Source organism: Sapajus apella, unplaced genomic scaffold (genome assembly GCF_009761245.1).
Source record: "Sapajus apella isolate SASKATOON/1434 unplaced genomic scaffold, GSC_monkey_1.0 scaffold81, whole genome shotgun sequence".
NCBI lineage: Eukaryota > Metazoa > Chordata > Mammalia > Primates > Cebidae > Sapajus > Sapajus apella.
This window is the reverse complement of record NW_022437021.1, coordinates 4,389,061-4,404,198: the sequence shown is the minus strand read 5'-3', so window position 1 is coordinate 4,404,198 and position 15,138 is coordinate 4,389,061. Positions and strand designations below refer to the sequence as shown.

The following is a 15,138-nucleotide window of genomic DNA, read 5'->3' as shown; positions in this document are numbered from 1 at the left end:
TATATTGTTTCTTAACTCATCTAACTCACATTTTCCCACCAAAATAAAAATAGAAAAGAAAAGGAGATTAGATTATAATTAGGTTTAATTTTGATTAGGCTGAACTTAGTATCCAGGTATGGATTATTTTCCTGGCAAATCTTTATTATGTTATTTGGCAATCTCTTGTGACCTGAAAATCCAACAAATGAATCACATGCTCTCTCAGAGGGAATCTGGAAGGCGTCTAGCCTACCCACCAACCCTATAAATGCTACTGAAACATCTCCAATGTGTGGAGGTCCAGCCTCTTCTTAGACACACAATGAGAACTCAATATTTTCACAAACAACAATCTACTTTTCAGATAACTGTCTAATCATTAGATTTCTACCCCTTTTAACAAAAATCTTTCTTTTTGTAATTTCTGTATCCTTGGTCCTGTTTCTGTCCTCTATAGTCCCTGAATATGTCTAATCTCTCCTGTACATGGCAGCATTTTAAGTGCTCTGCAGTGGCACTGACATCCCCCTTGCTTATTCTTTTTCAGCCTAAGTATTGTTTCAACTATTCTCACCATCAAAATTCCATTCAAAAATTTTCATATAATTAACAGACTTGGTTCTCCTTCTATGAATAAAGTCCACTTTGAGGATATTTCTTCACTAGAAAAATGCCAAAATATGTGTTATGTTCACCATGTCCTATCATCACCAATAAAACAATGTAAATTATAAGAACAGTGAGGTGTTGCTTCCCAGGCAGAGTTTCCAAAAGCTGCAAGCTACAGTCATATAAAACAACACTGTAAGCACTGAGAAGGCTATTTCAAGACAGGCTTGCAAGTGTCAGCCTGCGGCAGATGGATCTGGCCATCATGACCCCCTAATGACAGAAATGCCATGCTGCCATTTAAACTCACAAAGATCCACAGTCTCTTTTCAAGGAAAGCAGAGTGAACAAAACGTATTTCTTACTTTCTACGAAACATTTCTGCAAATATGCAGCCAACACTCCAGAGATCCACGGGGGTGGCGTAGCTGGACTGGAGCAAGACTTCGGGCGCTCTGTACCACAGCGTGACGACCTGCAATGGCAAGCGGATCTGAGTGTTACTGACGAAGACGGCTGTTGGCTTAGACTCCTCACAAAACCTGGTTTAATGACAAGAACTAGTTCAGAAAGAACTCCTATAAATCATATAAGGACACTGCAATAGAAGCAATAAGTAAATAGGACTCATCACTGAGAGGCCAGGAAATTACATCATCCCCACAAACTGGGTTCCCACCTCCGACTCTATGTCTAACTAGGAAGGCATACTAACAAGAGTTTCAGAAAGCAAAGCCTCAAAAACATTTTTTTTAAACTTAGAAACGGTTTTTTGGTTTTTTTTTTTTTTATACCCCTTCAGGCCGTTTAAAAAATAATACATGGAAAACAGATGATGGCAACAATTACAGCTCAATCCCTAGGTCAGCATTATTGGCAAATTAGAAGATGATGCCATACAGAGAGGTATAATAGACTTCGGATTTTGGAGACTCCGAAAGTGGGGGCGGTTAGAGAAAGGGGTGAAAAAGAAAAAACGATACATTGGGTAAAATATACACTACTTGGGTGACAAGAGCACTAAAATCTCAGACTTCATCACTATACAATTCATCCATGTAACCCAAAACCACTTGTACCCCAAAAGCTCTCTCTCTCTCTCTCTCTCTATATATATATATACACACACACACGCGTGCGCGCGCATACACACACACACACACACACATATACATATATATATATATGAAGATGGTGCCAGGGCTGCTGGATGGTGACCCTGAAGTCTACAGAACACCCAGGACAAGTCAAAACTGCTTTTACCATGGCAGCTTGGGGAAGCAAAGTAAAACCCCTCTCCATGCCGCTCTTTTCAGAAAACAACTAAAAAATGGGGAAGAATTTGAGAATGTGTAACCCAATTGTTCATATCATGTGTGAAAAAGCCAGCCAGAGGAATGGATTCCAAAAAGACAAGAACCTCATTTAATACAGAGCAGTGTATAGTAATAGATGAAACAAACACAACTGTAATTTTTTCTGCCAGGTTGAGGGCTGAAAAAAGCATATCATGTTAAGGCTGCAGATTTGAGTACACAGCGGGGGTTCAGGTGATTCCTTTTGTGGGGGAAGGGGCAGATAGTCTATGGATACCTAAAAGGTGTATTCTTTATTGTCAGATAAGGAATTCAGAATATAAATCTATTATATTAGAATTTTATAATATTCAGATCCCTTTTATCTTTGTTGTTTCATCTAATTGTATTATTATGGATATCTATCTAAATTTTCTGAAATTCTGCTATATATATATTTGATGCTGTATTACTTGGTATGATAAGATTGCAGCAGCAAGTCTCCAAAAATGGCAGCTGCCATCAATTTCCTTCTCTCCTTATTTGCATATACTGTTCCTCGTATCAAGGGATGGAGTTCATTCGCCTCCCATTGAATCTGAGTTGGCCTTAGTGATTGCTTGACCTATAGAATATTGTAGAAGTAATGTCTGAGACTACCAATGTTACCTCATAAGAAGCCTGAGCCTAGGCCTTTTCTCTTGAGATGCTACCTCTTGGAAACCAGCTGTCATGCTGTGAGAAGCCCATGAAGATGACGCCCTAGTTGACAGCTCTAGTTGAGCTCTCAGCTGAAAGCCTGCAAATGAGCCATCCTGGACATTCAAGCCAACTGATCTCCCAAATAACTGCAGTCCCAGCCAATGTCACACAGAGCAGAACTGCCAGCTGAATCTGGACAGCTGACAATATTATGAGTGATAATAAAATAACTGTTTGAAGTTTTGAGGTGATTATATGGCAACATCAAATTAAAACAAGATTCTTGACAAGTTCCCCCTTTTTATCCCATCTAACTTATTTTGCTTTGAATTCATGCATGGGTCAAGTTTTGTTTAAGTAATACCGGTTGATATCTAATGGAGGGGTGGTTATGATGTGAAATAAAAAACAACACAAAACTGGTAATACCAAAACGTTACTTGAGTTATCATTTGCCCCCAACACATCTTTCTATCAATGCATCACCTCCCACAGTACTTTCCATCAATGTAACACCTCTCATAGAACTTCCATAGTCTTTATTACCAGTCACATCTATACTGCCCCACTGGTTCTTAAGCCTGCCTGTTCATCAGAATCCTCACAGGGCTTTTAGAAAACTTAGGTGTATAGGTCTTATCTTGTGCCACTGAATTAGATTCTCTGTGGATTGAGCTTTTTGGGTTGGAGTTTTCCTCTTTTGTTTCTTTCATCTTTCTTCTTCTTCTTCTTTTTTTTTTTAGAGACAGAGTCTCCCTCTGTCGCCCAGGGTGGACTGCAGTGGCGCGATCTCGGCTTACCGCAACCTCTGCCTCCTGGGTTCAGGCAATTCTCTTGCCTCAGCCTCCTGAGTAGCTGGGACTACATGTACATACCACCACACTCAGCTAATTTCTTTTGTATTTTGGTAGAGATGAGGTTTCACCGTGCTGCCCAGGCTGGTCTCAAACTCCTGCGCTCAGGCAATCCTCATGCCTTGGCTTCCCGAAGTGTTAGGATTACGGGCATGAGCCACTGCACCAACCCTTTCTTCTTCTTTTATTTTTTTTTAAGTTCTTCAAGTAACCCTCACCCTTGGCTAGGTTTGAATACCACTAGATTATGCGAACATATCCTATTGCTCCTATCTCCATGCTTTTGTTTATATCATTTTCCTAGTCTGGGAAACTCTTCTGTCTCCTCTCCACATGTGTAAATTTCACCTATCCTACAAGGTCTAGCCTAGATGCCAGCACCACCCTGAACTTGCTGCTATCTGAAAATCATACCTTGTAACAAAGCTCATAATATAGTTTGTTCCTGAGGACATGGCCCTGCCTTAATCTATGTTTATATCTGTAAATGCCTACCACAGTATTGTAAATACAACAATAAGGGTTTAACACCTATCTAATTCTTTTAAGGCAATCATTCCTAGAAAGATAATTGGGCAAAATTAAATGACCAGTCATTCCCAAAAGAGAAGGTACTGTTTTTGCTAAGAAAGTGTCCAATACTGGGCTCTAGTTTTTAGTTATATGACTTGTTTCTGCTTTATTAATATTTCTAGCTGGAAAAATACTTCTTTGCTTTCCTGACATACTGTAAACAAAACTGCAGGTGCAAACTGTTCATAAGGTTCCACTTGAGTGGTTCACAGAAATACACAGACATCATGAGGGCACACACTTATCTTTCCATCTCAATTCAAACAATTCAAAATAAAGTCTAGCATCATAAGAAGAAAAGTTTAATCAGAATACAGGCTTATTTTAAACTGTTTTAAGGAAACTGTGATTTATTTCTTTATTTTTTCTTTTCAGATTGGGTCTTGCTCTGTTGCCCAGACTGGAGTGCAATGGTGCGATCTGGCTCACTGCAACCTCCGACTCCTGGGCTTAAGCGATTCTCATGTCTCAGCCTCCCAGGTAGCTAAGACTACAGGCACATGCCACCACACTTGGCTAATATTTTTGTATTTTTTGTAGAGACAGGGTTTCACCATGTTGGCTAGGCTGGTCAGGAAGTCCTGATTTCAAGTGATCCGCCCACCTCGGTCTCCCCAAATGCTGGGATTACAGGCGTGAGCCACTGTGCCCAGCAAGAAACTGTGGTTTCTGATTGATTATCCATCCTAAAGAAACTTTAGTAGGGCTGACTGTCTTCATTTTCAATACTTTAGTCAGCTATATGGATTACGATCATCAAATAAATGTTTAGACAGTCAAAATAATAACAATACTGATATGTTTGGGAAATTCCCTTCTATTCCTTTTAAAATTCAGTTACCACTCAAAATGTAGAATGAATTTTCATCAAATGCTTTCTAAAATGTCTATTAATAATGACCATAAGATCATTCACCTTTATTTTATTAATGATATATTAATTACATTAACAGATTTCCCAATATTATAGCATCCTTGCTTTCTTGGAATAAATAATTTCTGATTGTTGAGTATCATTCTTTTAAGACACTCTGAAATTCTATTTGCTACTATCTATTTAGGAATTAACATATTCATAAATGACACTGATCTGTAGTTTTCCTTTTTGTGTTAATTTTTCATGTTTTGATATCAGAGATATTCAAGCTTCCAATCTTTACTATATTCTGCAATAGTACAAATAACAGAATAATAATCAGTTCCTTGAGAGTTAAACAATCTTGCTCATAGAACGGTTTGGATCTTTGTTAGCAGTGTGTCTTAACAGTCTTTTGAATTTCTTCTTGGTAATTACTCTGTTCAGTTTTCAAATTCTTTTTGAGCAAATTTTGGTAATGATAAAGGATTTTCCTATGAGCATCCCTAATCTAGATTTAAACATGCAATGACTTGAACATAGTATTTCTTATAATGATTTTAATTTCATCTGTTTTCTTAGTTATACTGATTTTCTTTTCCTTAATGTTGTAAATTTTTGTTTTCTCTTTATATCTATCAGGTTTGTCAGAAGTTTAGCCATATTATTTATTTAAAAAATGGGCACAATTTTATTTCCATTTTGGGAGGATTCTTGTTTTATTTTATTGTATAATTTGTTGATTTCTATTTCTATGTTTTAAAATTTTCTCTTAATTTCTGTTTTCCTTTGTTTTTTTTTTACGTTAAACTTTAGCTCATTTCAATTTTAATGATAAAATGCTAACTACATATTTGTAGATGAACTTTTCTCATTTTTGCTCGTCTTTAAATACTATGTAATTTATCTTTAATTTTCTCTTTAATCCAAGAGTACACTACTATGAGGAATAAATCGTTTAGAAAAGTGTTTTAAAATGTCCATATAGGTTATTTATGACTATCTTTGAACAGTTGAATTTCTACTTCTACTGAATTACAACCAGAGACTGTAATTTGTACAATTTCTACTTGGTAGGATTTACTGTTGTTTTCTTTACAATAATGTATAGACTTGGTTTTTGTTCTGAGAGTGTAATGGAAGTACTCTCTTTAAAGTTATTTCCTGATAAGAGTTTGTCTTATATAAATCCTTACTTACATTTGTCTATAATTTGTCAAACTCTAAAAGAGAACTGAGTTTCTGTTTTCCTTCCCCCAGTATCTCTCTGTCCTTCTAAAAGTTTCTGCCTTGTGCTCATTGGCCTTATGTTTTTGGCAAATAAAATTTATAGTAACAAAAATATTACTAAAATCATAAAAATTTAGATGATGGTAGACACATGACATAATATAAATACACAATTCATAGTAATTCAGTCACAAAATAAAATGGAAAAAGAAGCCCATTCATACTAGTAACAAAAAAATGTAAAACATTGAGGAATTAAAAGTAATTTACAAAATCCCTATTAGGAAAATGATATACTGTTGTTGAAGAACATAAAATAAAATAAAGAAATGGTGATACAGACATGGCTAAGATGGGAAAAGGCCATATTATAATGGTAACAGTCATCCTGTATTAACATAAAAATTCAGGACAGTCCCATGATTTTGGGGAGAAATTTAACTTTGACAATAAAGAGGCTTTGTTAGAACAATGCTTAAGAAGAGCCATAAATAGTTTGAGAAATAGGAATAAGGAGAATTTTCTCTTAATATCAAAACATACTCCAAGGCATGTTAAGTAGTAAATGAAATAGTAGGTGCTAACAGATCACGAAAACAAAATAATGTCCAGAAAGAGACTGATATATTTATGGGGCTTAACATTCTTATAGGTGGCCAAATTTCAGCTTAGTACAAAAAAAAAAAAGGTACTTTGATAACTGAAAGAAAGCCTTGTGGGGTGGCCAGTGCCTTTAGACCCATCTACTCAGGAGGCTACAATGAGATCACTTGAGCCCAAGAGTTTAGTTCAACTTGGCCAACACAGGGAGACCCTGTCTCCAAAAAAAAAATTTTTAATGAAAGTAAGACAAATGGCCATTAATTTGGAAGACAGTAAGTTTGATTTCTGCTTTATGTAGATAAAATTTCTTTAAACATTTCCTATGGATAAAATTTTAAAAAATTTCATGGAACAGCTAAATGTATGGAACAGAATTAGAAAAAGGTACTACAGGAAAACAGCAGAGGACCTTGGGATGTGAAGGACTTTTTCAGCATGATGGAAATCTAGAAATCTTAGATGAAGAGTCACAGATCTAGCTATTTAAAATTGAAATACTCCTCAGCAAAAAACACTAGAAATAAAGGCTGGGAGAAAAGACACATAAAGTCAAAGAATAAACATCCATATTTCATAAAGCACTTGCATAAATCTGTAAGAAATAAAACCATACAACAGAAAAATAGATGAAAGATGTAAAAAGAAAAGTTACAAAGAAAAAACCATCAGAGATAATCTCATTAAAGAAAAGGAAGGAAGGAAAGAAACAGAAACCCATTTTGTGCATGATCTGGAAGAATGAACAGAATGACACTGTTCAGGGTTGGCCATCATATTGAAAAAGTGTTTTAAATTGCAATTTGGGCTCCTCTTGGTGGCTCATGCCTGTAATCCCAGCATCTTGGGAGGCCAAGGCAGGAAAATTGCTTGAGTTGAGGGATTAGAGATCAGCCTGGGCAACATAGTAAAACCTCCCTCTACAAAAAAATTTAAAAATTAGCCAAGTGTGATGGTACATGCCTGAAGTCTCAGCTACTCAATAGGTTGACATGGGAGGTTCGCTTGAGCCCAAGAGGTCAAGACTGCAGTGAGCCATGATCATGCCCCTGTACTCCAGCCAGGGCAACAGAGTGAGACTTTGTTTTAAGTAAATAAACAAACAAACAAGAAATAAAAACACAAACACAAACAAACCCCAAACTCCTGCAAATTGGCACAACCTTTTTAGAAGACAAAATAACAATATCTATAAAATTAATAGCGCACACATTCCCAACCCAGAGTTCCACTTATGGAAGTTTATCTTATAGAAATATTCATACTGGTATACAAACAGATATTCACAAGGATGTTTACTCCACAATAATTACCAAAAGGGGAATATCATTTAGTCATCAAAAAGAATAAGATAGTTCCCATCTTGCTTATTCCTGTTCACACTGAAAAGACATCCATGATACAGTAACTAAGTTAATAAGTTTTGGAACTGTGTAAAATACATTTCAGTTTATGTTAAAAGATTATGTCTGGGTGTAACTATAATAATCATAGATGCATAGAAAAATGTCTGTAAGGGCACAAAGACATCAAACTTTAAATGGACAATTGCCACAAAAACAAGGAGGGTGCAAGGAGGGTGGAAAGTGGAAAGGAAAAGAGATGCTGGGTGGTTATTTCAGGGGCACCGAGTTAGTCATTTGCTGTCAGTAAGCACATGTTACAGCTGAGAAAACTGAATTTCAGAGAGGCTGAGTAATCGGCAAGCCTTCATTAGCTGAGATTTGGAAGAGCTGGGATTCTTACCAGGACTGTCTGATTTCAACCCTGTGTCCCTTCTTCAATTTGCAACATAGCACCTTCAACTCAGCCCCTCCAAACATTCACAAAATAAGGGGCAAAGATACAGGTTGTAAGTAAAAAACCAACAGGAAACAATTTTAAATTTACTTTGAAATATCTGTAAAAATTTATAATAGCTTACAAATCTTAAAAGCTCAGCTGTCCTTTAGGGTTAAGTGATTTCCCGAAAAACTGTTTAAGGTTTCTATTACTTTCCAGTGCTCTATATAACATCTACTCATCACTTCACATTTAATAACTTCAATGAAAGCTAAAATTTAAATATCTTGTTTTTATCTGTAATATTTTGCGTTAATCTCTGTGTAAATCATTGTAAACAAGTGAGAGAGAAATTAGGCTATCCTCTATTTTGAACTATCGACATTTATATAAAGAGACGTCATTTTTGGTTCAATCTTTAAGGAATTCAATTTCTAAAGAAAGTATGAATTGTGCAAGACTTACATTTCCAGTTAATTCTCTAATAAAATAACCCCAACAATGACCTGGGCCTACACTTAAAAATAACAAACTACTAGGTCCGGCGCGGTGGCTCATGCTTGTAAACCCAGCACTTTGGGAGGCCAAGGTGGGCGGATCACTTAAGGTTAAGAGTTTGAGACCAGCTTGGGCAACATGGTGAAACCCCATCTCTAATAAAAGTACAAAAAATTAGCTGGTGGTGGTGATGCATGCCTGTAATTCCAGCTACTAGGGAGGCTGAAGCAGGAAAATTGCTTGAACATGGGAGGTGGAGGTTGCAGGAGCTGAGATCATGCCACTCCACTCTAGTCTGGGTGACAAGTGAGACTCCGTCTCACAGAAACGAAAAACAAATAAACTACTATATTTTGGAACAGATATAAAAGAATACCATCTTCTAATAGTTGTTTCCTTATTTGTATAATATTATTCTATATATCAAGACAGCTTTAATTTGTTTTAATTTGTTAATTTACTTGGTTGTTCTATAATCTCTGAACCAGAGTCTTTTAATCCCGACATTAAGTCACTGTAATTTTAATCATCTCAAATTATGACAACTTCTGTAATTTTGTAGGATTTAAAATATCTACTGCAACTAAATCTGGATCCAAATTTTTGAGAACAAATTGTAACAAATTTTCCTGACAGTAAAATATAAATTCCCTTTGCTTAGAAATTATTATACTTCTGTGCCTCTAAAAACTTCTGATGAAAGACTGCCTAACTTAAAACCAGTTTAAGTCATGCATGAGGAGAAATTTATTTTTATTTAAAAGATTTATAAAGAATGAATCATATCAATAAAATTGTTTCAAGGTTTTAGTGCCTGAAAGTTCTCAACAATATAATCCATTCTACCAAAAGTTCTCTGTTTAATAACTCTGTCCTTAAAAACAAAATATAATGCTAAATTTAAATTTTAAGACATATTGAGGAAAACAATGAGTGCAACATATAAAGATCAACATTTAGAAATCCATAACAAAAGTAGCTACTAATGGTAACAATGCAGTTGTCTAGTAAGCAAAGACAACAATAAGAATTACAGACAGAGTTTGGTGATTGGAGCCAGCTGGAACCAAAGCAAATACGATGTTTAATTACAATCATTACACGTATTAACAGCCTCTAGAAGTGCGGAATGGATTTGGCAACATGCGGAATGGATTTGGAGGGGGAGCAGAAGGTGGGGGGCGGGGGGGTAGTTCAAGGATATTTACACAAGTGGATGTATCTGTTTATACTGCTTTGATCTCTATTCACATTTTTTTGAACCAGTTCAGTAATAGTACAAGATAAAGTACTGCCAAGGCCAATTCTGACTTAAAATACATTTCAGAGTAAACTGCTCTCATTCGATATTATATTTAACAATCTTTTATCATGCACCCTTTCACCAAGGTCTTAAAAAAACTAGATGTTATCTGATTCGTCCTCATTATATGGCCACAATGGCAGAAAAGCACAGTATGAACATTGTGTTGTACGTCTTCTTTTTGTTGCTCCGGAAGCAGAAGTATATCTGCCACATGCCTCCAGTTTCTTATTGGTTTTGGCCAATGGGAAGCCTCGGCAGGAATTCAGAGAAAAGGAGAAACATGAGGTCAGGATCCTTAACTCCTTGATTTTCCTCCCAGCAAAGCCGCCTAGAGCCGACTGAGTTGCCACCACAAAGTCAATATCCGTCTCAAGCAGTCTACTCTACTTGATTTCTTCCCCCTGGATTCCAGTGACTGCTCCCTCTCCTCTTCTCAGGCCTGAGAGTATGCCATCTATTTCCTCTTGGGACCCCAGCTAATATATCCAGTTTACAGATGGAGAAACTAGCATGGGTGGCAACTTCTCCAAGCCTCAGTTTTCTCATCTATTAAAGAAGATGTTTGGACTGGGTAAGCTGTAAGGTGTCCTCTGTTAACATTTTCAGAGTCCCTAAGTGATATGGGAATGGCAATGAAGGTTTAAAAAACAAATACTTTACAGACCCAAGAAAGTTATCTTTAAATATCCTTGCTGTCCTTTTATTTAGTAATTACTTACGAAGTGTTCCAATATAGTAATAGTCTCTTTCTCGGGCCCACTTCAACAACATGTGTCAAATGCAAACATAGATAATGGTTTATAAGGAATATAAATGTAATCCTTGATACCTATGGTATCTTTATTTTGTCAAAGTGAAGGTTTTCAGTGCTCTAATCTGCTTACTTGCATCAGAGCAATAGAAAACTCTCAAATACATGCTTTTCTCCCTATAGAAAACTAGTATGATATGGTTTTAGGAAGTGAAAATCAAAATTAGTGATAATTTTACTGACTTTTCACAGAGTTGCAAAATTTACTTCTTTTGGGGAGGAGGGATTGAGCCTTGCTCTGTAGCCTGGGCTGGAGTACAGTGGTGCGATCTTGGGTCACTGCGAACTCCATCTCCTGGTTCAAGTGATTCTCCTGCCTCAGCATCCCCAGAAGGTGGGATTACACACCCAACTAATTTTTTGTATTTTTAGTAGGGACGGAGTTTCACCATGTTGCCCAGGCTGGTCTCAAACGCCCGACCACAAGCGATCCACCCACCTCAGCCTCCCAAAGTGCTGGGATTACAGGCGTGAGCCATTGCGCCTGGCCAAAATTTAGTTCTTTAAAATTATATATTTAAATTAAGAATATGATAATTAATTGGAATTTTAATTCTGCCAAGCACAGTCTTCTCATTATAACACCTTAGCTGGTTATGGAAACTATTAAGAATTAAATACCAATATAATAATGGAGTTATCTCAAATTCACCCATTTGTAATCTAAGAGTTAGAAGGAGATGTTTTGACATATGACAAAAAAATGTCCGAGGTCAATACAAAGATGACAGTCTCAGAGCATGGAGCACTGTGTCAATAACTTTGTCCTCACCAGTGATCTGATGCATCCGTTACCAGCAGAAGCGCTGTATTTCCTCAGACCTAGAGCTGCCTTGGCTCATATGGGGCCACTGGCTCCCTTTAGATGTGTGGATTTCCCATCACCTGCCATTGCTGGTGTGGTTCTCTGATTCTCTCTGTGGGATTCTCTTTCTTTGAGTCTCTGCAGGTCCAAATCCTACCCATCTTTCAAGCCTGACTCACTTATTGCCTCCTCCACAAAGGCTTTCCTGATTTCCCAGCTGGAAGTAATGGCTCTCCTCTGAGCTTTCACTGCACTTCTATAGTACTTGACCCTTTCTATCTTGCATTATAGTTTTTCGATTTGTTGGCCACAATGCATTTATAGTGTCATGCATGGAAGGTGCTCAGTAATTATCTGATAGCTGGATACATGAATGAACCACAGGAAACCCCCAGTGGCGGTGCTGAAGATGGATAGAGGCAATGCCCTAGAGACTGGAGAATATGAGGACAGTACTGTCCAATAATCACTTAATATCTTTGAGTAATCATGTGTCTTTAACAAAGGAAATGTTCCTGGGGAGGGAGGAGCTGAACCTGATTAGATTTGGAGAATGCGTAAGAAGACTCACAGGGCAATGAAAGGTACAGGGAAAATGAGCTGAATGGGTGTTCCCTCCAAAGAGAGATGAAAGGCATCTTGGGGGAAGAGAGACATTCAGTAGACAGCAGGGCTGTGCACTTGTGTCAGGGGAGGGATGATAATGACTCACTGAATGACCAGCAAAGGTGGAATTCAGGGATCCAGGCTTCTGACCTTTTGTGATAGCAGCAGCCCTTACTATCTCTTACTGAGTTGTATACCTCTCCCCCATTTTATCTATGTCTAAGCAGATCAACACAAAAAAGGCCCAGACAACAAGCTTTTAGGTCAAAGTAAGCTTCCATTCAATTCATGTGAACATCTACTCTATGAGGTAGCATGTTAGTCCTGGACAGTGTGGTCGCAAATTAGGAAAGCAATGAGTCAAATGAGTTGGCTGAAGGACAACTGGGCTGGGGGAAAGGGTGGTCTCTGTGTAGCAATTTAAGTGCAGAATGCTGTGGTCCTGTCCTAGTGTTCCTCCTGCCTTTGTCTCTTTTAAATTATTGTTTTATCTAAGGCGGCATCCTCAGGCAGTCACTTTTATTATAGGAAGCACAATCCTTGGGGAGCATTCCATGTGCCTATCCCCCCACCCCCAATCCATGCTGTACTCAACTCGGCAAAGCCTCTAACTCACAAATCCAACTGTCTCCTGGACATCACCACTTAGTACTGCTACCAGGATCTCAAAGTCAAAATGCATGCATTGTCTTTCCTCTGGAACTTGCTTTTCCTCTATTTCCTCTCTCTGCACGCAAAATCACCACCTACCCAGTTTCCCTACTCATCTTGACTTTTAGTGAAGCCACCAGCGGATCCTGACAATTCCATAGAGAACCTGTCCTCTCCTGCATGGTACAAATGGCTTCCTCTGGGGTTTTTCCCTGCCAATATGCCCCCTGCCATTCTGTCTTCTCTATTGCATCTGAAGCTGTGCTCACCACTCTCCTGCTTAAAATCTTTCAACTATTCTTTGGAGATTTCAGGGTCAAGCTCAGCTCTAGTTTACCTCCAATGCTCTCATAATCTGGTTCCTACGCATTCTCTGGCTTCACTGTCTGCTCCCCTTTCAGATGAAAGCTTTCCTTAACTTGTCAGAGACCTTGAGGTTCTTCAAACACATGTGCTATGTCATGCCTCATGTGGTCTTCCCATAGGCCCTTCTTTGGAATGTCCTCTTCACAACTCCATTCTCAATTCCTGTGAAGCTTGCTCTGCCTAGTCCTCCCCAAGCATAAATAATCACACTGCATCACAATCATTGTATCCTTACAGTCTACTAGACCCAAAGCCAGCCCTAGGAGGGTAGAGAGTATTTCTGAGTGGACTTTTAATGCCAGTCCCTTGCAGAGTGCTGTATGAAGCAAGCATAAAATGAACACATGTTCCAACAAGTGTATGGGTGGCCAGAAGACAGCAGAATGGAGAGTTACAGGGTGAGGAGGGCTAACACAGGGCAGGACAGAGTGTTTCTATTATAGTATAAATTTTATAGGCCATAGTTGTGCTCCATGTCCACACCAGGCATTCTAAGAGTCCACCAACATGATCCTTAGTCAACAGATGACTTTTTAATAAAGTGCAAGGACCATTTTATTTTTGTAAAATGAAGTTTTAAAATGCCTGAAGGGCCCATGTTTTCCTTCAGGCTTCACTGTTTAAATATCCTCCTGAACTCGTGAAACTTAAAATAGTTACCACTTGCTAAATGTCTACTATGATTCAAGTAACTTTGTAGAAGTATAGTATAGTGTAGTTTTGATTTTGACACTAAACAATCACACATTTGATCTCTCTCTGCCTTCACCATAGAAACCAAGAAAATATTTGTAGACATTCCTTCAACCTTCACAGATAAGTAGAAATGAAAAGTATTCTGAACACAGGATATAGCAGGCTGCAGGGCTCATTGTTTCCTCTTAAAAGTTGTTTTAACTCTTAAGGAAGTCTATTTGCTTTGAGAGGCCACATAATTACTCAGATTTGTAAGAGAATTTAAAAATTGTTTTTCTTTCCCCTTACTATGGAAACAGTCGAATGCCTCTAAAGTCTATGCCTTCTTTCTCATTGGTTACTATGTTCCTTTTGACACAGGCTGAAAGCAAACCTACTAAATGAGTACTAGCAGGTTATACGGTTAATGCAAGTGAGGTTAATGCAAGTGACGAGGGAAATGGAAGCATAGTTTTAAAATCCAAGTTCAGGCACACGCATTCTTGAACATTAAAAAATTCTATGGGCACTGCCTTCCTTAAATGGGGAGGATCTGCAGACTGTCAGCTGGCAGCAGTCACGAAGGTATAGCTCATACAGCTCATTCTGCAGTACGCTCTCCTCCCCAAACACCTTCACCTAAAATGGGTCATCAAGTGTGCAGGAAAATAAAACCAGTTACAGCATGTCCCAGTAATCCAGGCTATTAGAAATGATTTAAAGTCCACAGAGGACTGGGATAGGGGGGTCCCACTATATTTTGTGCTTTAAGCACAAAAGGAAAGACATAAAGAAAATATGCTTCTGGCTGGGCACAGTGGCTCATACCTGTAATCCCAGCACTTCGGGAGGCCGAGGTGGGTGGATCACCTGTGGTCAGGAGATCGAGACCAGCCTGGTCAACATGGCAAAACCCTGTCTCTACTAAAAATACAAA

The 15,138-nt window shown here is 38.0% G+C and overlaps 1 protein-coding gene across 5 annotated transcripts in view; it reads right to left on the bottom strand.

Moving 5' to 3' along the window:
• CDK6 (cyclin dependent kinase 6) overlaps positions 1–15,138 on the bottom strand; it is a 233,131-nt gene that overhangs the window by 71,680 nt on the left and 146,313 nt on the right. For all 5 annotated transcript variants that reach the window (XM_032253043.1, XM_032253046.1, XM_032253045.1 and 2 more), the window contains one exon: positions 957–1,066. In XM_032253043.1, the coding sequence (XP_032108934.1) occupies positions 957–1,066 (110 nt within the window). The remainder of the gene's footprint in view (positions 1–956; positions 1,067–15,138) is intronic.